General features: G+C 42.4%; 2 protein-coding genes across 2 annotated transcripts in view; one reads left to right on the forward strand and one right to left on the reverse strand.

The window, feature by feature from the left end:
- The window catches only part of dnajc17 (DnaJ (Hsp40) homolog, subfamily C, member 17), a 30,424-nt gene extending 27,299 nt beyond the window's left edge, over positions 1-3,125 (forward strand). The window contains exon 11 of the mRNA XM_063909009.1: positions 2,850-3,125. Within this exon, the coding sequence (XP_063765079.1) occupies positions 2,850-2,966 (117 nt within the window). The 3' untranslated portion in view covers positions 2,967-3,125. The remainder of the gene's footprint in view (positions 1-2,849) is intronic.
- A 2,253-nt stretch (positions 3,126-5,378) lies between these two features.
- gchfr (GTP cyclohydrolase I feedback regulator) lies at positions 5,379-7,252 on the reverse strand. Its single transcript, XM_063908158.1, has 3 exons — positions 7,042-7,252; positions 6,473-6,567; positions 5,379-5,930 (listed from the first exon to the last, which is right to left on the reverse strand). Exons 1-3 carry the CDS (start codon positions 7,075-7,077, stop codon positions 5,801-5,803), a joined length of 261 nt encoding a protein of 86 aa, XP_063764228.1. The 5' UTR covers positions 7,078-7,252; the 3' UTR covers positions 5,379-5,800.
- Positions 7,253-23,145: the final 15,893 nt, after the last annotated feature.

The raw sequence follows: 23,145 nt of genomic DNA on the forward strand, positions 1-23,145 counted from the left end.
TTTTAATGTCCTTGGTGGCTTAAGTTGTGTATAAAGTAGCTGCTCAAGCATGTTTATATAGTGTATATTAATGTCCATTTACATTTACAATCATTTATTATGCATGGGGTTGATGCACTGTTTACTGACAATGCATGCTTTTTACAAACTGATTCAGTAAAGAAAAGGAAACAAAATTGCGCTCCATTGCATGTCTCTACTTTCTGTGTGGCAGGGAAGTTGTGTGGTCTCCTGTTTAGGTGCATCAGCAGATCTAAAGTAACAGAGGAAAGCGACGTCAGCTGTCGTGATCTTTGTGTATACAACAAATTAAATACAAAACCAGAATAAATGAGTGAAGGAACATAATGGATGCAGGGCACGAGGGGACACTGAATGATTTAGATGAGAATGTAAATTATGTGAGGAATACGCCACAAGATCTTAAACCCGATTTTTTTGCCTTATTCCTGGCCTTTATACTCCTCATACTGGATCTTAAATTTGTGTTTATATAGGTTCGTGTTCAAAAAACAACTTTAACTTCAGAAATTCCTTCTCATGCTTGTAAGAGTTGACTTTTCCATTTTCTTTTTTGTACTGATAGCGACATCTTACATCTCTTCCCTCTGTAGGGCATTCACACACACTTGTTTCCTCAAGTACACATTGACTCATGCTCTCACGCTTCCACACTCACACACATCTCACCCAAACACACATTGAGGAAGGGTGTAATGTGCAGCTGATCTGACAACTTGTGCTGGGGGAACACAGGGAGCCACCTGCGCTGAGAGATGCCTCCTGCTGTGTGTGGGAAGGAGTGTGAGAGAGTGTGTGTGTGTGTGTCTGTGTTACACTGCCTGACTCACAGCACTGGTGGTATTCATGATGTCATTACTGGCCTGGGGTCAGGCTGGGGTATGCTGGTTGGAGGCCTGGCCATGTGCTGATGTCACACAGCTAATCCTCAGCTTGTTTGTGTGCGTGTGTGTGTTTTACTACTATCCTACCTCTGCGGTGGCCTTGTGCCCCGCTCTCTTGGCTTTGTAAGGGGGGCCCATTGTTTGTGTTCTGCGGTTTCCTCCTCACCCTGGGCCCCAGTGTTACTGAAACACACACACGCACACATACGAACACTACCGAGTGTTTAGTTACAGAGTGATGCACTGGCTAAACATGTACATAAGTTAACAACACCTCAGGCAAGGAAACAGCCCTCATTCTGAGAAGAAATGCGTCACGCTGCCCATAAAGCACCTGTTAATGCTCAGAATTCCCCCTAACTCATTACCGTGGTACAGTCCGCCCTTGACCACATCGGGAAGAGAGCAGGTCAGTGACCAATCCTCACATTTCTCCCCTGCACTTCAGCATGGTGGCCAGTAGAGGGCAGGGCAGAGCGGGGATGTATCTCCTGAAGAAGAGCTCAGAGGTTTGCATGTATATTTGCTTGTGTTTTGTTTAATTGGAAGATGCAAGACTTGTTTATTTACGTAATGGTGCTCGCGTGATATTTCAGAGTTACGTGTCAGACAAGGGCTTGAGCTCACATTACTGGAATGATAATCGCAGCTTTCCTCAATCCAGGGGTGGAGGGGGGGGGGGGGTGGTAACTTCCCCTCACAGACCCTCTCCTCTCTTCTTCCTCCATACTTACCCTCTTTCTCTCCGCACATGGATGCTGGAGTCCCCGTGATGTTTTCCAGATGCTCAGCTAGCGCACTGACAGGAACGTACCTCTCCTGCTCAAATCGCTCCTTCAGTCCTGCATGCACACACTCATTCGCTCTGCTGCAGCACTCTGTCTTGGTAAAGAGACACTTCCTTGGCCGTGCAGACTTCATGGATATAATCCTACGAAACAATGGCTTACTCTGCCGATACATGGCCTCCTTCCGCTTTAAAAAAAAGAGTGATGGCCTCTGTGAGTCTGTATGTTTGTTATTTATGCACATATTAGCGTCATCACTAGGTGCATATTTTAAAAAAGCTTCTTCAGAGTCCACCTTTCTTGTGTCTGGATGTGTTAGTGACCACACAGATCATGACCTGTGTGTGAGACGTCTGGTGTTCCACCCTGCTTGATTAGCCATTAGCCAGTGGCTGCCCTCTCCGATTCCCCCCCACAGTAAGATAATCTGTCGCCATCGTTGGCAAAACTCAAGCCCTTCAAAGAAATCACACAAACACAGTAAGAGGCCCGGGCAACTGCCAGGCTTAATCCATGCCCTCATTTTGGGGTTTAATGACCGCAGGCAGCGGAATTACCCTGTCACAGTTGCTCTGTGGGCTGCTGTCTCATACATGTTCACCCTGCCGTCATGCCGATGGTTACAGCGATGAGAGTATCCATCGAGTCAGCCTCTCCTCCGCTGTGCGCCCACAGAGCCTGTCGTGAAAGCAAACAGACAGCAGACGGGGACAGTGGTGTCATTCGCTCCGTGTGCCGCCCCCGAGCTGATGTTGTCATGATATAAAACACAGGCATGTTTCACTTTTCTCTGATTCCCTTCCAGTGAAATGCATCACTGGAAATGTTCCTTAAATATTGATTAAAGGGCTACTGCGCAAAGTGTACACTTGTAGATCAATTTACACGTGGGGAATTCTACACACCCTGTGAACACAGTTGATGTCATGTCTTCTGGGTTTTCTTGGCTTGGGCTCTGAGACGACAAATCAATATTTATGCTATAAAACCATGAGGCTGAGGCTAAAATTGTTACATCACAGCCTCATTGTGTCTGAATTCACAGACAGAAATGTATCGAATTGTGACTATAATGTGTTCTTTCAGATGAAATATGGTCTGTATTACAGTTTCCATGATATAATAACCCCCCTCCCTCTGTCTCCCTCTTCTACAGGGTCTACTGTCAAATGAGCGTGACTATGAGAGCGTGGTGATGATGAAGATGAGACAGGCGGCAGAGCGACAGAAGCTCATAGAACAAATGCAGAGGGAAGACGACGAGGACGCCTAGTCCTGGCACTGCTCGGTACCGGCCTGCAACCATTACATGAATACCTGTTTCAGGCTTTAGTTTCATAAAGCCTTTTTATTGGTTTGTTATTGTTTTTTTTTATGCAATACACTGTTGAAAATTAAATCCTTTTAATGACTAAAAAGAAACATTTTCAAATCTGTGGTTCTAATCTGCGTGTCATGTTTTTTCCTTCACTAAGAACGTAGGATGACAGAGAGAGACAGAGTAGACAAGAAGTGAGGGCTGCTGCAGTGGTGACCCAGAGGTAGGAGTCTTAATACTCAGGCTGCGGGGAGGAATCAGTACTGCACACTATTTTGTGTACCCACAGCGTATCAATGCGTGTATATATTTTAATTGTAAATTGGACTTTTTGTTCAAAATAAAGAGTACAAGCCCGCAGCATGTATTGCGTTTGCGGTTCCATCTGTTTCAGATGGTTACAAAATCTAGTCTGCTGCTGCAATAAACTGAGATGAACAGATGTTTCATCTAAATGTATTCCATTAAACCTCCACATGATCGTATTTGTTTTGCTAAAGATTTGGGGGATATTATTTTTAGTCATAAAAGTAATGAATTCCAATGTAGCTTAACACACTACTAGAAGACATTGAGTTTATGTTAGCTTGGAAAAACGGCTCACTAATGTCCGTTTGACAGTCAGAAAGAAAATAAGTTTAGTTTATTTAATCTGTCCCAAAACCACACAATCATAACAACACATTTGACACGGGTTAGGTGCTGAACTCTTTCTTGGCAGGGAAAGGTGGTTTTTCTGGAGTCTTGTCACCGTGAGGTTGCAAGGCAACTACCAGAGAAGTCACTGCTCCCGGCCAAGAAATTGTCTGGCACCTAACCGCCCACACAACCACATCTGGCTCAGGCCTAAAATCGAAAGGACAGACAAGAGAGTAGTATCAATCTTCTCATCTAACTTGCAGCAAAGAGCTATTGCTTTAATCACAGAAAAGCTTTCATTAAGAATCCCAAAATTATCTCTGAAAATCTACCGTGTGATAACTGCTACAGGAAACATAAACGAAACATGCGCATCCAATTTTCCTTCATGCATATTTTTGCAGAAAAGTTAGTCAAAAACGTTTTTGAACAACATACTGACCTCTGTGTTTTCCCTTCAAGTCCAATTACCAGATTGAATTTAAAAACATGCAAAAACAGTTCCTTTCCTATGATTAAGTTATTAATGTTATACGCTGTTTCATAATAGGTTAATGTAACAGATACCTAGAAGATACTCTGTATTGCTTATTTATACTCTCTGAAGTGACACTCTACCGCTCTGTGACCCACATTGAGTCACACGCTTCAGTGCCAAACTGTTGCAGTCACCCTGAAATTCGGTCTTCTACCTGTGGAACAACCATCTATTCAAAACGTCCTATTTTCCTGTCCCTCGGGGGACCATGGCGTAATGCCATGTCTGTATTTGAGGGCCGGTGTGGCTGCTCAGTCTCTTGTCATTGTGTTATTTAGGGGACATATAGCAGCTTTTTTTGCACCAATCCAACCCAGCTATTCATCTCTCCACCACTCCTGTTCTGCCTCGCCATGGCTAGGTTACACAATGTCCAGCTGTGGAGCGGTGTGGTCGGAGACATCTGCTCCTCTCCTCCTGCAAAATCCCCTCATCACATGGTTTTGTTTATGCGTGGCCTTTTTTAAATCCATGCAATGTGAAAAAAATCCCAGAAACACACAAACTCTGTCCAAATGACAACAGAGGAAATACAATTACAGGAAACACATTCACCACCAACCCTGCCCTGAGCCCACAGTGGCTTGTGCTGCATGCAAACCAGGATGGCAGGATGAGCCTGGTTTGTGCACAGCCTGGGAATCTACACAGCATCCCCTTCTGCACCGTTTTCCCTCATGTTGTCCCGAGTCGAAGCTGTCACGCCGGCCTATGCAAACAGCATCTGAATTTTCTGCCGTCACACAACTGGGAAGCACCAGCACCTTTTTGATCTTTAGCACGGAGGTTGAATCCAAGTCATGTGTGAGGAAGCAGGACTGTTAAGAGTTTGGCTGGCAAACTTTCTGGTTTGTGGGTTAGTGATCCGGGCTGGCCCCAGACATATGCTATCAGACCTGGGGCTGTACTGAAACCACCCAGCGATATTTGGCTCTCTCTAGCTGAATAATCCAGACTGTGGAGCAGAGTTAGTGCCTCATCTCCGGGGGGTGCAGCATCCCTGTAAGGTGCCACAGAGCTGTGATAGCTCACAACGAGAGCATCCCTTTTCCTTTCATGTCTAAATGATCATCAGAGTTGTGTATCCTTTGCAACAGGATTGTTTTCTTTTATTCATAAGTTTACAATCAATCTACATCATTTTAATCATAAGCATATGATAAACTTAGAAAAACATCTTTACACAGTGCTGCAAGTATAGTTCTCTATCTGGAGAAGTGTTTTATTTATTGGACAGAAAACAGGGAGAACTGGGTGAGGCAGAAATTAGCGACATGCCTTATTAAGTTTAACTGCCAAATGATTTAGCAAACAGTTAAACTGGCCCTCACTCTCATTTGGTCAGCAGAAGTAAACAGCAAACAATATGGGCTAAAGGTCTTTTAAAATCTGGAATGTAGTTTAGTATTGCCCTGAAATTGTTGACCTGTCACCTCTTTAAGGTAATCTGAAACCTTACCTCTGAGATAATCTCATCTTTAGGACTTTATTTGCACTTGACAGAAGGCTGGTTTTGAGCTGTCATTGTGTTCAATGTAGAGCCAACGTTTAGTTCTTCTCTTTCATTATTCTGGAGGCATTATGATACAGCCAACACTCGCACCATGATTGATCACTCCGTCTCCTTGTGCAGGCACCACACCAGCGTCTGTCCTACCCCCGTCATCGCCTGCACGCGGAACCCCATCTTTTCTAGTTTGTCCAACACCAGGCGAGGCGGGTCGTCCACATGGTACTCGGCACTAAATGAGCATAAACACAAAGTCATTCTACTATTCACAGATGTGGGATTTCTCTATCTTTTACTAAACTTCGCTTGGAAAGTAGAACAGTGTTAATTGTTCTGGTGCTTGTTCACTTCCTTCATTTCCCAGCAGCATTTGAATCAGATTGCCAATGACAACATTTCCCTGATCTGTATTCCATCAGCTTGAATGGTTTACTCTAAATCAGCCTTCCTCAACCACATTGGGAGTTTTTTTTTTCTCCATGTGCCCCGATCTCAGCTCTGTCGTCAATATGTACATGTTAACTGCCCAAATGAGTGCCTGAATATGGAAATATGGCCCAGTGTGAGCACATTCACAGAACCCTTGGGAGTGCACGCTACAGTGCCATTAGAGTTATTTCCTGTTTGTGGGATGTTGGTGTCGCTATTTACAGAATCTAAATAGAAATTACCCACCCTTTTGGTGCTTTTGTAAGACAAACAGTGCCTGCAAATCACCTCGCTTACATTCTATCTTCAGCCAATGCCTTTTAATGTCCCGTTTTCAATACTCACAAATTGTTTCCCAGTATGGTTGTTTTCCTTGCTCCCAGGTAGTTCATGAGAGCTGGATCCGAATATTCATCCCCCACATTAGTTGGACCAGTCTCCTGTAAAGATATAATCAAGTACATTAACTGTGCAGATTGACTGAGAAACATTTTGCTTTGCTCAAAACAATATCTGTTGTTTGTGCAGCTCTTGGTGCACCTGCAGCCCTCTGGCAGGTGCGGATCATAATCTCTGGATTGTGAACGGACTAAAAATAGATCATCAGATACCCAGAGGATTTAGAATTAGGCTGCGCGAGTCTTGCAGACAACAACATGAACATGCGCAACAAGAGGCTGAACCCCTGGGCAACATGTGTTTTCATTTAGTACACCATGGTAGAAAATAACACAGCCATACGCACGGTGCTTGCTCAGCTTGTAGCCTTGATTGTTTGTTATGTGCAGAACACAACAGACGATTGCGTAACTATTCTACACTCTAAATATATTAGCGCTACATTTCTCTGCAACGTAAACAAATCTAGCGCTAAAAGAACGACACGAGTCATTTTGCAGATGCGAAATACACACCAGTCTGATCTGCGTACTGATGAACATGTAAGGCATCTCTGCTTCCGGGCGATGGACCGCTATTCCTCTGGGAATGACTGGAGGAGGCTGTCTTCAGACGCGACCGTCCTCGCTCCGTCTTCTGCACACAGCTCTGCGCGGAATGCGGAAACACCCACAGCGACGGACCAATCACAGCCCTGCTCCTCTCGGCATCTGTCAACAGCAGCGCTCGCTCAGTCCGTGCCTAACGTATTGCTCAACTGATGTGATCGGTTGTTTGTTGACATGAGAAATGTTGGCAGAGTTTAATATTCAGACGTGCTCAGTACAAAATTCCCGTGTAAAATCTCATCATTCTTGTGCTGAAGAAAAGCAGATATTGTGTTTCACCTGCACATGGATGTTTAGTTGTTTGTTAGTCAAAAGTCATAAGGCTTTAGTTTACAAAATGAGAGTAGCTACAGCTATATCCAAAAGCATTAAACATTTTCCTTTTTAATCCTGGCCAAATTTTCTTGCTTTTGGCAAATAAATACACTTTTACCCACAGATTCACAAGGATACACATACAAATGTTATATGCTTTAGTAGTATCCTACATTAATGTGCATGCATGTATGTCACTGAACCCACACTGTCTGGAACTCTTATTTCCTCCTCCATGATTTATTAATTTCCTCCTCAGTGCTACAATAATCATTTTGGATCAGTCCAGTGACTGAGGGGGGAAATGAAAGACATAGACGGAAGGCAAACAACAATGGTGAGGACTTTGATAAAATCAGCAATATGAATGTAATGTCCCATTGATGCCAGAGGAACCCAACAGACATTCAGCTTGGCTTTGCATGTCATGCTCAGTGGGAAGGGGGTAGTTCAAAGGATCATAGCAGCTTGAAATTGGGATGATAGGCAGACATGAATCAGAAATGCCCAATCAATGTTGAACACATAATTTTCTTCAAAGTGGTGATCCATTTTATAAGATGATTTCTAACTTTTGAGCATTTATTATATTATTTCTACTTTAGACACTGCTCTGCATTGTGAGAATGCTTTTTTGTTTACAGTCAAGTGTGTCTGCTGTGACGGCATCATGACGACAGCCCCCTGAAATGACCCAGAGCCTGTATTCTGTTGCTCACAAGATTGCCATCTACTGGCTTCCAATATCATTATCATCCAGTTTTTGTGGCTTGTCTCTTGGATTTTTCCACCATATATATAGCTATTAGTCCTTTCAATCTGGACACTTAAATGAGCCAATGCTGACAAATTGCTTTCCCCTTTGGAAAACAGCTACTTTTGTACTGTCAAATTACTGTTTTGGCTTTTTTCGCCATCTATCAGATGAAGGAACTTCCATCTAAATCCTGTGTGGTGTGAGAAAAGAAATGTATGCTCCTCTGGAATGTCTCCTTTCCCCTGTTTTATCTGTCCCTGCTAACCCGAGACCCACTAAAAGAAAGAAAACAGGAAAACAGCAGGGATGTCGCCAAGGCCCCAAAAATAAACCAGAGACCCCCCTCCTGCCAGAAAGAACACTCTCTCCAAACATGTTCCTACCCGAGCCACTTCCTGGACTCCTGCCGTGTCTTCCTGCTCCGGCTCATCTGCTGCTGGTTATTGGAGTGAAGGGTCACCTCTTCTCTGACCTGTGGGGACAGTGGAGCACATCCCTGGTGGGTCCACAGGAAGCAGTTTGATCTTTTGATGAGGCCTTTGCCTTCACCTTCTCAGCTAAGGTGTGATGGCCTGATGCAGGAACGCTGCTGTCAAAGAGCTATAAGTTTAATATAAAGAATCTGTGCAACTTAAGAAAGATAACCTCATTATCATATATTTTACTGTAAAGAAAATGGGAATACTATAGCATCTAATTACCATCACAGCTGTTATGCAGAGCTCTTAAAAGTTGACCCCACTAAAAAGCTATATCTACTAAAAAATACTGCAGAATTCTTCAGACTCATTAATATATACTTGGTGTCATGATTTCTGGAAAGAAACATTACTGCTTATTATCAAATGTATTTTTTGCCCATCATGTTCCATTATATCGGATAGAAGGCAGACATCCCTAGCAGGAAAATATGTATTTTTGATGGGGCAAAACTTTTTGCACGGAATTCAAAATACAAACGCATATCATTCTTAAATCAACACCACTTTAAATGCCTTAGGAATCCCACACACAGCATCAAGGTCTCTATGATAAATGCGTCTGACGGATTTACTTGCTGTGAATGTGTGTGGGTGAAACCCTGCGCTGGAAAGCTGCGCTGCTAAAGCAATCGCTTTAAATCACTGAGAGGAGACTGAGCAGGAATGAATGATACAGCAGGCAGTGTATATGATGATTTACTGGAGGTGTATGCTGGAGTAATATTCCATTATTCAGCGCAGAGATTTAAACTGTGGGAGAGCGGAGACAACAGGCAGCTTTCTGATAGATTGGGTGTTAGGGTTACAATGTGTATAGGTTTACATCTGCTTAATTTTGATGAATCACCGTGTTGCAGAGCCATGTCTTTCATCCCAGACTTTTGCATTTATGCTCGTGTGTGTGTGTCTACATCTGCCTGAGCACCGTAGTTCCCCTCTGAGGAGCTTCACAGTCCCTCCACTGCAAGAAGATACATCATTGACCTCCTTTCCGTTTGCCTGTTTTCCAGATTACACCCAGCAGTTTACATAAGGTGTCTTCAAGCTCTGGAGATATTACCCAACAGCCTTAGCAAAGTTATTCCCCCCTCTCACTCTCTTTGTCCCTCCTTTCTCACCCCGCCTCACCTCTCTTCCTACTAATTCATGCTGCGCTCACTGATGGATGGTACCGCTGGTTTTAGGAATTACAGAACACAGCCGTACGAGCATCGCTGTGAGGCATTACATGCGCTGTCACCAGGTTAACGTTCTGTTGAGAAACACCAGGATGCGGTTTCAGTGGTTGTTCATACTGGAAGGGTTTGTTTAGGGAGAATTTCTTTCAGTGATTAAGAATAATGTCATTAGAAGTTTGGAAGGACACGTTCTCACACACTGCGTCTTTTCTCTCATCGCTTCGTTTCGGAGCTTGATTTTGAGCATGTGTCTATGGGCCAGCCCAACTGGGACTGATTGGATTATTAGTTACAGGAAACAACATGATGCGTAATAAACACAGTCGAGCAGAGGAGAGATTTAAGCCTGTTTGAAGGTATCCACAATGTAGTTAGTTGGTCAGCATTCCTGGTCTTCATCTGTAATGCATCCCAGTGAGTTTGACCACAGTAATGTGCATTTAGTAAGACAAATTGTCTGTGCTCAGAAAAAGCTTATTCTGAATGCTGTAGTCAGCCAGAGAAAAATAGACAGAGCAATTATCCTCTTTGTTGAATTTGAATGATCTTGACAGGGAGTCATTTTAGTTCATCCAAAAAGCTCTAGAAACAGCTGTTTATGTTCAAATCCCCAGCGATTTATTAGCAAATCAGTGGCTATAAACGTGGGATTGAAAAATCAGGTGCATTGATACAACATTCACTTTTTGACAACATTTATTCAATCATCAGACTTTAGGGCATGCAGCCTAACTTTAGCCTTTTTCTCCAATGATTAAACCTCTGAGTTAAAGGACTCTCAGTTCTTAAGAAATTGAGTAGGCTTTCTGAAATCCTGATCATACCTTTTTAAAGACCCAAGCCCGACCGCCACGTTTCAGCTCTTTCATTAACTTTTATTTCCTCTCATTACCAGATCATAAAAGTGTTTATTTCCATCCCTCCCGTAAAGTCTAACATTTGTTATTACATAAAAACAAAATAGCTGTACCTAAATGATACTGATAAACATTTATTGCCTTGAAGGTTTATTACATATTATACATCAATTATGGCTTACATTATAGTAGTTAAATACATTTTTATAGACAAATGTAGCTTAATTTTGAAAATGTTCTTGATAAAAGCATTACTTTTCAGCCGTTCATTATGCTCTAATCCAGGGATGTCCAAACTACTGCCCGGGGGCCAACTGCAGCCCGTGGTCGATGATTATTGGCCCGCAGCAAATTCTAAAAGTAGAATTGAATATGGCCCATATCGACCTTTCTGTATCGGTAGTAATAACTACCTTTACTTTTGGTTATTTTTTTATGCGAACACCTTTTTTTTACGTCACATGCTTACTATTATTGTCTCCTGATTATCGTCACTTGTTGCCATAGTTACTTTGCTATCTAATGCTAAATTCGGCTGACGTGTCTGTGATTTATTAGGCCTGTTAAAGTCCTTAAAGAGCCTGCGTCAGCTACAGAAGCAGACATTACATTGTTCAATTTAAAGCCCTCACATGATTTTCCATTAATAAATCTGGAGATCCTTGAAAAGAGCCTGACTGTCTGCTAAATATCCGTAGGGGAAAATAACTGTTTGAACAGAATATCCAGATGCATCGTGGGTCTTTAATATCGCAGTCAACAGTATAATCACGTGATAGGGTAAAACTTCAATAGCTGCGACCTTCACATGCCCCGACAACGAAGGAAGCTGGAGAACGACGGACGATGAGAGTCAATTACGTGACAATGAGGTCATGGTAGTACAGGCTCTGATCAGCGCCACATGTCTTATGGGGTTCCCTTGCTCCCCTTCATGCCCTGCATCCTTCACATCATAAACTGAACGTTCAGAGTGATTGAAAGCACAGGTGACGCATACCAATCCCGTACAAACAATGTCGCAAACCCCAGACCCATCAGTAAAAACAATATTAGAAGCGAGCCAGCTTCGCAATCATGCGAATCACCACTTCAATGACCATCTGAGTGATTTTATTGTCTTGTTGTGACAGATAACAAGTTAATTGGCGTCCCCGCTCTGAATCCATGAAGGGAATGCATCCGGAATCTGACCATTTGACACGATTCCTGGGTTTGGGGGTGCATTAATGCTGCCCCGACTATCGTGAGCAGCTCAGTGGGAAGTGGGAATGTTATGGTTTTACAAGATGATATATAGGGCTGAGGGCAGAAAGTCACATTCTTAAATGTAGTGTGGTTGGGATTGTTGCTGTGTTCCCAGACCAACAGCTCTCTGACATTTATTTAATTCATAATTTGCTGCTTTCATATAAACACGGGGTAACTGGGGGGGCATGGACACCCACACTGCCTTACACACACAAACACAATTATACGTTATTTTAGTTTGCATTTTCACCCAATTTTTCAATTTTTTTCTATCTCTCAATGTATTAAACTGAGTGGGAGGTTGAGTAATGAGGCTTAGCATATAATCCAGACCTCCCTTCCTTATCTTTGCTTGTTCTCATCTTCGCTGTGACTCACCCTGTCCCCCTTCCTTTTACCCTATCTGGGAAAAGTTTGCTTTATCACTCCTCTTTTCAGCCTCAACCAAATAGCATTCCACATAAGTCAAACACTCCTTATCACCTTTCAGCACTCAGGTCTCTTTAGGAAGTTGGGATGTCCCAGATGGACTATTTTCCTGTGTTTTTTTAGACTGAAATTACGATCTTTCGCAAATGTCTCTTTCAAGTCGATAGCAGTGAATTAGTTGAATGCTGGAACATCTTGATTAATGGCAGTTGCCTCGATTCCCGATTCGGCTTCCCAGAACTGTGAAATGACCCTATGTTCCAAGAAAGTCTGATAAATAGCCCTTTCTAAGAATGGTTAAATAAAACACCATTCTGTCTCATATCAACCACAATTTCACTGATAGTCAGACATGGAGATAGAGAGCCCATGGGGAGACCTCCATTGCTAGAAAAATCATGCAAAACAGCATACAATTATTATACAAAATCTAGGATAAATATATTGTTTGTGTTTTTCGTCTTTGATTGAAATACCCTGTCTCTTGTTTGTCAGATACAAATATACACACACTCGTACATGTGGCCTACCTAACCATCTTTGGAAATGTTTTGTTTGTTTTTGACTTTTTCTTTGTTTAGTTCTTTCTTGTTTAGATGCTTTGCTTGTTCTTGTTATGTCTATAGTCCTGATTTTGTGCAAGTATTGTAGTATTCTATTTACGTGTACCTCTGCTTTGTGTTCTGTCTTTGCAATCAACAGAAAAAAGAAGACAGAAAAGGATGAAGTGCATAGAACAGAACTGCAAGTTGGACTGGAACCCGGGGCCCGTTCAGTAAGTACTCAACATTTGTTCATGAAGCGTCACCTTTACCACAAGAGCTACTGGGGCATCATGTTTAGCCATTTCTGACACATTTGAATCCTATGCAAGCACATGCATCTCAATTTTGGTAGATGCGTTTTATCCCAAATTACCTCAAATTCAGCAGATCCTAACTAACCTCAGTTACAGAAGCCATGCCTTCACAATCAATTTTGGTCATGTTGACATAATGGTGTTGGAAGGTTTTCCCTCTGCTCGAGTTGTCTTTGTTGTTGGTTTTTTATATAAGTATATTTATATATCCAGAAAAAGTTGATCCCATGCACACAGGGCAGAAACCTTTGTGAAAAGCAACAAGTGGTTTTGAGCTGTTGAAATGCTTTATTTAGTAGTAGGAAAGAAAAAGAGAAAAAGAATATACCCTTAATCGTCCCAGGTCTCTGCATTTGACCCATCCTGATGTTAGGAGCAGTGGGCTGCCTTTATATATACGGCGGTAGGGGAGCAGTGGAGGGAACGAACACCTCGGTAGCACTTGATTTTTGTGAGACTTGATCTGGTGTTGAAGTCCGGCAAAGACGGGTTCCAGTTCCCAAGCCAAGTCTCTATGGACATTGCCACCACAACCCTAACTTTGTTAATCTTCAAACTTAAACATTACTTTGGTTAGGAGGCGCAGCTGTTGCATAGTAGTTTCTTGTACGAATAGATATTGAGGATCACAAAGGCAAAGCGGTCAGAAGGTGCATTGCATTCAGATTTTAAATGGAACGCTCTGCGATGTTCAAGATTCTGAATAGTGACGTTGAGTTAAGGGGCCATGCTATGGTGGGTTTTTCCTGGGTTTGATTATTAGCTTTGACGTATGTGAATGCAAAAAAACCAAACATTTTCGCATGTAAGTAAATCAGCTGATAAATGATTGATCAGTGACAATAGAACAAAAAACTGGAAAGTGTATTATAGTAATGTAACTTTTAACTGTACTGCCAACATTTTAAAGTCAGTGGTTGCATTTCTGCTTCGTATTTTCAAGTTGAATACTGTATCAAGCCACAGTGTTTCATCTTCAGTAGACTGTGTTGGCATTAGTGCTTTATTGTGAGACAGGATACGCAAACAATTGAAGAAGATGTGCGCCAGATGACCTCAGAAAGATTAGTACAAAGCATTATTCTCTCTTTCGTGCTGTGTGCTTCTGTGGTGTTCCAGGAAAGAAGAGCTGGTCTGGGAGCTGTTGTATTGTTGAATCAAAGCCACAGAGACTCTCTCTCCTCCCCTCTCTCCTTCATTCCAACCTTCCTCTCCTCCAGATCTGCATTTCCAGTCCTCCGATTGCATCCATCCCCACCATTTTAACCCCACCCCACTCTCTTCCCTTCCTCCTGTCCCTGCCTTCATGGGCTGCTTCCCATCTTCCCCTTCGTCACGGTGCAAACTCCAAATGCACCGGCCTGGGGTGAGTGGCTGCTTCTTATTCCATGTCAGGGCCACAGCCTAATGAATCATTTCCTCAAAGATACAGCGAGAAAATCACTTTCAGAGTTTTGAGCGAGCAATCGATGCAACATGAGGCTCACATGCCCTCTCTCCTCTCTGTAGTGGATCCAGGCACAGTTTGTATACACGTGTGCATAAGAGCAGTCACACACACACACACACACACACACACACACACACACACACACACACACACACACACACACACACACACACACACACACACACACACACACACACACACACACACACACACACACACACACACACACACACACACACACACACACACACACCAACAAAGGAAGACCTAATGTTCTGTGCCTGTTGTTTTCTTTATATCACAGTCAGCTACTAGCTCCACACACTTGATTAAAATGGTTTGAACGGAAAAAAAAACATATGGAAATGAGATGCCCTCTGTCTTACTGTGCTGTCTTTTCTATTTTTTGACCAGAGGTGGGAGCAGGACTTAGATCTTGTACTTAGGTCAAAGTAAAAATACCAGAGTGTAAGAATACTTGGTTACAAATAAAAGTCCTGCATTCAAAATGTTCAATTAGGTAAAAGTACAAAAGTAGTGGCATCAAATTATTAAAAGTACTAGTAGAGTAGTATTATTCAGATTGGCCCAGAAGAAATTGAAGTACTCAAGTAAAGTACAAGTCTCTTAAAATTGTACTTGAGTAAATCTATTTTGTTACTTTAAACCACTGCCTTTCTCTTCCCCGAAAACAAATTGGGCATGAGCCTGATTGTCAAAACATGCTGCCACTCATCACATTCATACCTTCATTGAAGCGTGCCCGGGTTTTTTGAAGATCGTTCACTAAATATCCATTTTGGCTTCTCCAACCTGACACAAACACATTCACTCACCGCCTGCACTCTGTCACGTACCATCTCCCTCCGGGTTTCTGGACCTCCCTGCAGCTCAGGCTGTGTGACTTGGCTGTACATACCGTGGCGCAGAAAACACAGAACCCAAGAGGTTATTGGGTGTGTGTGTGTGTGGAACGAGTGGAAAAGGCAGCTGTAGAGATACTTCTTGTTCCTGTGGTATACAGTTTGTTTTCAGTTGAGGGCGAACGCAATCATGTGCGTGGCATTTTTGTGTTTTTGCATGTTAAGCACCATTAAACAGGTGGCTCCATATCGCTTTGCAACCAGACCCTGATCCCCTCCTCAGAGGAAACAGTCTTACAACTCCCAGGTTCCCTCATGGCTTTTTTTCATTTCTGCACTGTAATGGCATTTGTCTCGCCTTGTCCCGTCCACCCTCCCTATACTTCATTTGAACTCCCCCATGGCTTCCCTCTGGCTCCCTTGGGCTATTTGGCTTGGCCACTTGCCTGGATTTGTACACATTCTGTCCCCCAGTCATCACAGCCATTTAGGAGGACTATTTTCCTTCATGCATGTTCAGTGTTTCCCCTGAAGTTCCTGCATTTACTCCCCCTCGTACCACTCCATTAAACTCAGTTCTCTGGCAGCCGGGCAAAGGAACGAGCCAGAAAAAGAACATGCCACATGGAAAGCTTTATCTGTTTCCTCCCAACACTCATCTGAAAGAGATGTCACAAGCTTATCCAGAAAATTGGGTTGCTGCTTCCATTCCAACATCAGTGAGGATTAGATTTAGCAATTTAGTTAAGATATGGTTTGGTTTTGTTGTGCCTCAAAATATCCTAGAAAAACACACGCTAATGTCAGATAATCACTCACAATATTTTCTTTGCAATCTATCGGCCCACATCAGATGGCATGTAGTGGTATTCAAGGGATTTCAAATTTCTGTCCAATTGCAAAGAAAATGCCAAGAAAAGCCGTGGTGGATTCTTGAAAACCATGCATACTTCTTCTGCTGGTTCACCATTCTTGTATTACCAAGATGAGGATCTGCCAACATGGAATATGCCTCAATATTTTTTCTCACAAACCCTTGCCTACTCAATCAACCTTTGCTGCACGGATTCTTGCGCTGGCATCAAGCTGCTCTTGTGTTTAGCTGTTTCTACATCCAGTGATAAATGCCCTTGGCCTTTATGGAATTCCACCAACCAGGCTCAATCATATCCTCAGTGCAAGTGCACTGTTTCCCATGTGTGTTATAGTTGGCATGCTGAGCAACAAGGTATGTTTACATCTAATTAGCACTCTGACAAATTAACACTCAATGTGCAAAACAAATGTCTGCCTTATTTCCGATCCCAGCATGAATGAGTGCAATTCCCAGAATTGTGTTGAGCTATGGATGGTGCGTCTGGCTCTCCTTATTCTGCTCTGGCTTTATTGTCTGTGATTTAGTTTCTGCTCTTTATTAAATAAAGATAATAATAATAATAATTTCTTGCACATTAAAAAGAAAGAAACAACGTTGCAAAACCCTGGAGCCTTGCCTGATCAAACTGTGGAAGATGTCAGAATGTCAAAACAAGTCCAAATATATATATATATAAAAAAAATATTGCACACATTTTAAGTAGCATCGGTTTTTACCAAACATTTGCAGTGAGACTTCTTCTCTTATAAAGCTTAAACTGACATAGGACTGAATATTAAATGTAAATAAAAACAACCTGTGAAAATTCCTCCCTCGGCATGGTAGCCCTGTTTAAAAAAGTATATGAAATGTGTTGTGTGTATTGTTTTTATCGTTGCTATGATGTCAACATATGTCTGGATAAATCTTTAAGTTGAAGTTGATGCGTTTGCGTAAGAGAAACATGATTGAGTGTTTCATAAAAGCTTTAAAATCATCAAATGATGACTATCTTTCAATAAGGCCAAAGGATAATGGTTAGGATCATTGTCGTGCTATTGAAACCACTATTTAACCACACAAGCTTTATGAGGAAGGACATGGTCGAACACAGTCACCACAGTCATTAGGAAAACAGATGCATTGTGGGATGAAACCTAGTGACAAATGCTAGTGGTGATTAATGTAGCTCTCTTAGGGGTTATTGCAATATGCTGACTCAGTTGAATGGTTTGCACTTAATTCTACAATATTTTGTATTTTAATGAAGTGTTACCTTAGTTATTAATAGTAATAGGCCATAGTAACAATAGTGGGATCTCATCGCCACTTAATGTAGTTGCTTTGCATCACTAAGAGTTGATTTTTTCTTTTAATCCAGGGGCTCAAGCTTATTTCATAAAGAGTCATTCAAGGTCTTATCAGTGATATGACAAAATCTCTCAGCTTTTGTGGGGTTCTTCAACATGCCCTGACATTTGTCCTGCCTGGCTTGCAACATTTGAAGCTTTAATATTTGCTAATTAGAAAATCTGAAGGTCTGGCACAGTCCCCAAGGTCAGGTTATTTAGGTCGGTTGTAGATCCCTGAGTTTCTTCTGTCCTGTGTTTCAAAAACCTGTGTTGGTCCTACGGTAGTGCACCACAGTGCATTTTCCCATGTCATCAACTTCACATGAGGGAATTGGATATGACTGAACTACAGTGTTAAGTATACTTTTTCCGTCAAAATCTCCTGATGTCTTTTCTTATCTAACTCAAAAGCTCAAACGCTGCAACAGAATCGGTACTGCCTTTTGACTCATCATAAATCAGCCGGTGATGTACTGTATGTTAAACTCTTCCCGTGCAGTATGTCATGAAATGAGGAGTAGGTGTGATGTCAGCTCAGGGCCAAACCAAATGGGTGCCATGGGAAGAGAGCGGGGGAATTTCAAGTTTTTATGTTGTGTGCAGTGTGTACCGAGGAGTGTTTTCTCAGCTGGTCCACTCAGAGGTGGATGCATGCAGCCGTCCCTTCGCACTCAAATGTCCACATGTTTGCACTGGACCTAAAATACAGATGTGTCCATTACTTCAGTGAACATTTACGCTTCAAAACATTCAAGTTAGTCTGGCCCAATATTGGGGACCTACCGCAAGCACAAAGACAGATGTCAAATACGCATGCATGTCCTTTTGCTGGTTAGGGTTTGATATGTAAGCTCTTCAAGATCTTTTATTAGAAACTCACTCTCTGGATTCAAAAGTCTGTAAAATGTGCAGACATTAAAAGACATGAGGCCGAACTGATTATAGACCAGAGCTGGTTCATAAAAGCATTTAATGGCTTCAATCGCTGGGGTTGCAGGACGTCAGGATTACACAAATGCTTTTGACTATAATGACATTTATGTTTTTATTTATTTTTTGTATTTTTGCGGCGATTACATTTACCAAAAAGGAATATGACTAATATCCTCTAAAATAAGAAAGTTGGAGTATGTTGTTGTTTTTGAAAAAAGGCTGCTCAGGGCTTTGGAACAGAGATGTAACTAGACGTGGGTTCAAGTTATTGAAACAGTTACTATTAGTGTCTGGCGTTAAGTCCCTAGAACTGATTTGAAGTCCATCTCGAAGAGTATGTGGCTAATATGTGTTTAACCCATAAGTACACTTATTGTATAGCTTGGCATTTTTTGTGCAACCTTGTCCTGTTCCTATCTGTTTTCCAACTCCAGATCCTCTTCAGCCTGTGTAATTCCTTATTCCCTGCCTAAGAACAATAAACGCAACGCAAGTGGTCTGCTTCTGTGTACATAGTAATGTATCTTAGGAAACTCACACTGGCAGGACATAAATGTTCTTGCTAAGAAAAGTAAATCTTTCTCATAACCATAAGGGGAAATAGTGTGTGAGGAGGGGGGGGGGCAACACTGTAGACATTGGCTGGAGCTTCTGGCAGCTCTCTGGCCACTGCGATGCAGAGGGACTTGTGAGAGAGAGCACAATGTCTTATTTTTGCTGGCAGAGGAGACACTGTATGTGCTACCTTGGAGGCGGTTCTCTGCAGAGGCCCATACATCTTTAGTTCCTGGCACCCAAGCCAGCAGGGGGGGTGGGAGTGTGCGTGGGAGGAGTAAAGAGGGAGAGAGAAGAAGGGAGAAGGGGGGGACTTACGATGAGGGGCCTATGCTGCTGGGGAGTCAGCCAAAGTCCAGTACTCGCTTAATGGGTTCTCCTCTGCTATGGGATCCCAGTTTGGAGAATTGGAGCAGACACCCCGACTCCTGTCCTGTCTCGCCAGCTCTGCCTACTGCGATGCATGGGACTTGGCATGTGAATTGTACAGTGGAGAGGGGTGAGATGACGGGATGTAGACACGTCTTTTTTTTCTGCTGTCTCCTTGTCACAGGAAAGGCACAGGTTGACACAACCAAAGCCATCTGTGTGCGTGTTCAGCAATCTGAGTCACTGGCTGCCATTCATACCAGAGTTTACCCTTCCTCTGAATCATCAAATGGCACTTGACTGATTTGAGCAACCCACCTCCTTTCTGAGGCTGCACTTGCACTCTTATTCTTTAAATAGATTAAAGATCTAAACACTGCCTCCGCTTCTTGTCAGGTGCTGCTTCTGGGGTGGGATACAGAGAAACGAGCACATGGTAAAGCAGTTTTGATCATATTTCTTCATATATCCTGTTTCCACTCTTGGTCAAGCAGCTTCATGGACTCCTGTCTAAATGTGCTTGTGTGGAAGGTTTCTCACTGTCACTTGATGCCTTTCTTTATTTTCATAAACTAGTCCTTTTTCCGTGTTCTAGTTCAGACTTTGTGAACACCGGGGTAATGAGAGGAAAATCATAATTAACACTCTGTCACGTTATTATGATTCAGATTCAAGTCATTTATCTTCATCTTAAGAAAGTCATTTAACTATGTAAAAAGTTTAGGCAAGTGGGTACAATTTGCACAAATATGTAATTGTATTTGAAAGCTGAGCTGCAGCCCCATGTGAAGGTCCCACAGCCCCTACGGTTCAGACAGAGGTAGCTCACTCCAGATGTGTTAACTCCTTCTCTCCCTTAACCCAATTATGTAATCGCCAGGAGATTTCATGAGGGTTTAGAGTTTTATTGTAAAGATGAGAAAGCTATAATTATTTCAAACGACCCTACCTCTTTTAAGGGCTTACCTTGGGATTGTTATTCAGGTAAACAAATTGAGCAAGTTAAAAACTTCCAAGTATGGCAAGCAAAGAAGAGCTGCGTGCTGAGCAGCATGCACCTGAATGTCTCTCCTGCACTCTGTCTGAGGGTCTGGCACGGGCACCGCTGTCTTACATAATGCTATGAGATCATCCACCAAAGATTTAATGCTGTAATATGTATTTGTTGTCATCAGTCACACTGCATGGCTTTACACTTCACTTAGTATCCGTTCAAGTGAGAGCTGGAGATGATGTACCCTGTTTGCAGGAAATCCCCTGTTTTTGCAAATCTGAATTGTCTCTACAATACTGAGTATATACAATGCCACCGCACAAACACTCTGAGCACGATCAACTTCTGTGTCCTCTCAGTTTTTTCCTGCGTGGGATCTGCCATGGAAAGGAACCGTTGGCCAAGTCCTCTAATGCTGGCAAGCTGAGTAAACGGTGTCTCCGGAACCTTGTGTTAGCCCCAGCATTTCAATAAGCACTCTTCATCCCCTCTCTGTTATTCTTTATGATCCGCACCTCCGCTCAAGCTCAAGACGGCTTCCAGGACCTGTCGTTCTGTCCCGAGTGGCCCCCCGCATAATCTCAGATGCCTATTTACAGCCTGCAGTCCCACAAAGGGTCCCACGGAAGTATTGTCCTGCAAACCAGCTGATAGCAAGTATGATGAAACTTGCAGTCACCCACACATTTGACATCCTGTCGACATCTGTTTTCTAGGAATTGTTGGATCCTTGTGGAACTGTGTATTAGTTGTGCTTGTGTCCCGAAGTAACAGGCTTGTTACTTGTTATGTTTCATCTCAAGTTACAGCTATGTGTTGTAGGAAGAAATGTTTTTTCTAATATTTGAACCATCAGCACTCACATGATGAACACATTCAGGGAGCTCTGAGCCAGGTTAAGTCCCTTTCACACATGCGCTGCAACCTTTAACTTATTTAGACATCAGATAAGAGCTGTGTGGGAGAACGCAAATGTCCAAATCAGTTAGACCAGACACATGACTTTACACTGCCAGCTACCTAGTACAAAGTCCATGTGATGTCGGATTGAAGTGAAGAGAGCTGGTCGTTGCCCTGAGAATGCACAGCAAACAGCGTATTGATACGATGATACTTTAATGGTCAGATCAAGTCCAAAATTGGACTTGCATCACAGCAGCTCCCTTTGCAACATCGACATGGACAAATATCAACACAATACATGAAAAAACACACATGTGACATAACATCACAAACACTGAGAGAAACATGCTCAAACACCCTCTAGCGTGCATTACATCTGGGATTTAGCTCTGTATTTACTGATGGATTGCCTGGTGCTCAAAGGAGTGCTTCAGTCTGACTTTGTTGAATCGCGGGACCTGTATCTCTGATTAGATGGTAGCAGTTCATATTTGCTGTTGAGAACATGGTTTGGGTCAGAGATGATGTTGACATCCTGGCTACGTTGTTATGACGCATAAAGTCTCTGACAGGGTTGACCAATCTTTGAGCAGATTTTTATCATGATTTGTTGATGACATTTCTATCATGGTTCTACTGTTACTGTACTTGCGGTACAAAATCGGTTCACATGCACCAAGTCAACAGCTTACCAACACTTTGTCTCTATCTGTTGCAAATAAGGGAAGAATACAAACATCTGAGGGCAAAGTATGACATCATTTACACAAAAAGTCAATGAAATCTTTAAATTCAAGATTCTCTTTTGCATCGGCCAAAGCATAAAAAGTCTTAAGGAATTTAAGGATTTTTTCTTTTTGACCCCCGAACTAACTAAGTGGAGTTTTTCCAGTAAGTGAGGGAGTTCATATGATTAAATATTTTTGGACCCACAGATAGAGACTAAGTGTTGGTGGAATGTTGACTTGGTGCATGTGAACTGCTTTTGTACCGCAAGTAATTGTGTGCTGTCATGAATCTAATGAGACTTAAATAAAGTATAGGGTACACAGTGTCTTAGCATGTCTGTGTACGTATGAGTCCACGTGAATAGATTTGAACTCAAGGTACAGACTGATACGTTCAGCTGCTGCATTTTTCATCAGATGTATGTTATGGGATAATTCCCACAGATCTCAGAATGTAGAATCGACATTTACATTTTTTCCCTTTTTTTCTCACTTTTAGTCAAACTCCTCAAAATAGGCACAGCACGTAGACCATGTGAAATTTTCATTTCGGTTAACAAGAACTGAAATATAACATTTCACAGTCAACGAGCCAACATGTTTCCAAGCTTAGACTGTTCCAAGTCTTAACAGAGCAAAGTATTTTCAGCAGAGTGGTCAGCTCCAGCAAACCGTTCTTCTCTATGTGAGTGGGGAAATTCTGACAGGCAATCAGAGCCCACTACAAAAGGAGAATGTAAAAACAACAGAAAATGGATCCCCACGAATGCAAATAGCTTATTGCTAAATTGTTTTGGTCTGGCGTTAAGCATTGCCAAAAAGAGGTCTTGAAGTGGGATGGCGTGAAAGCGAGAGATGGAAGGAAGGGGTTTCTGTCGCA

This window comes from Eleginops maclovinus, chromosome 19 (genome assembly GCF_036324505.1).
Source record: "Eleginops maclovinus isolate JMC-PN-2008 ecotype Puerto Natales chromosome 19, JC_Emac_rtc_rv5, whole genome shotgun sequence".
Taxonomy (NCBI): Eukaryota; Metazoa; Chordata; class Actinopteri; order Perciformes; family Eleginopidae; genus Eleginops; species Eleginops maclovinus.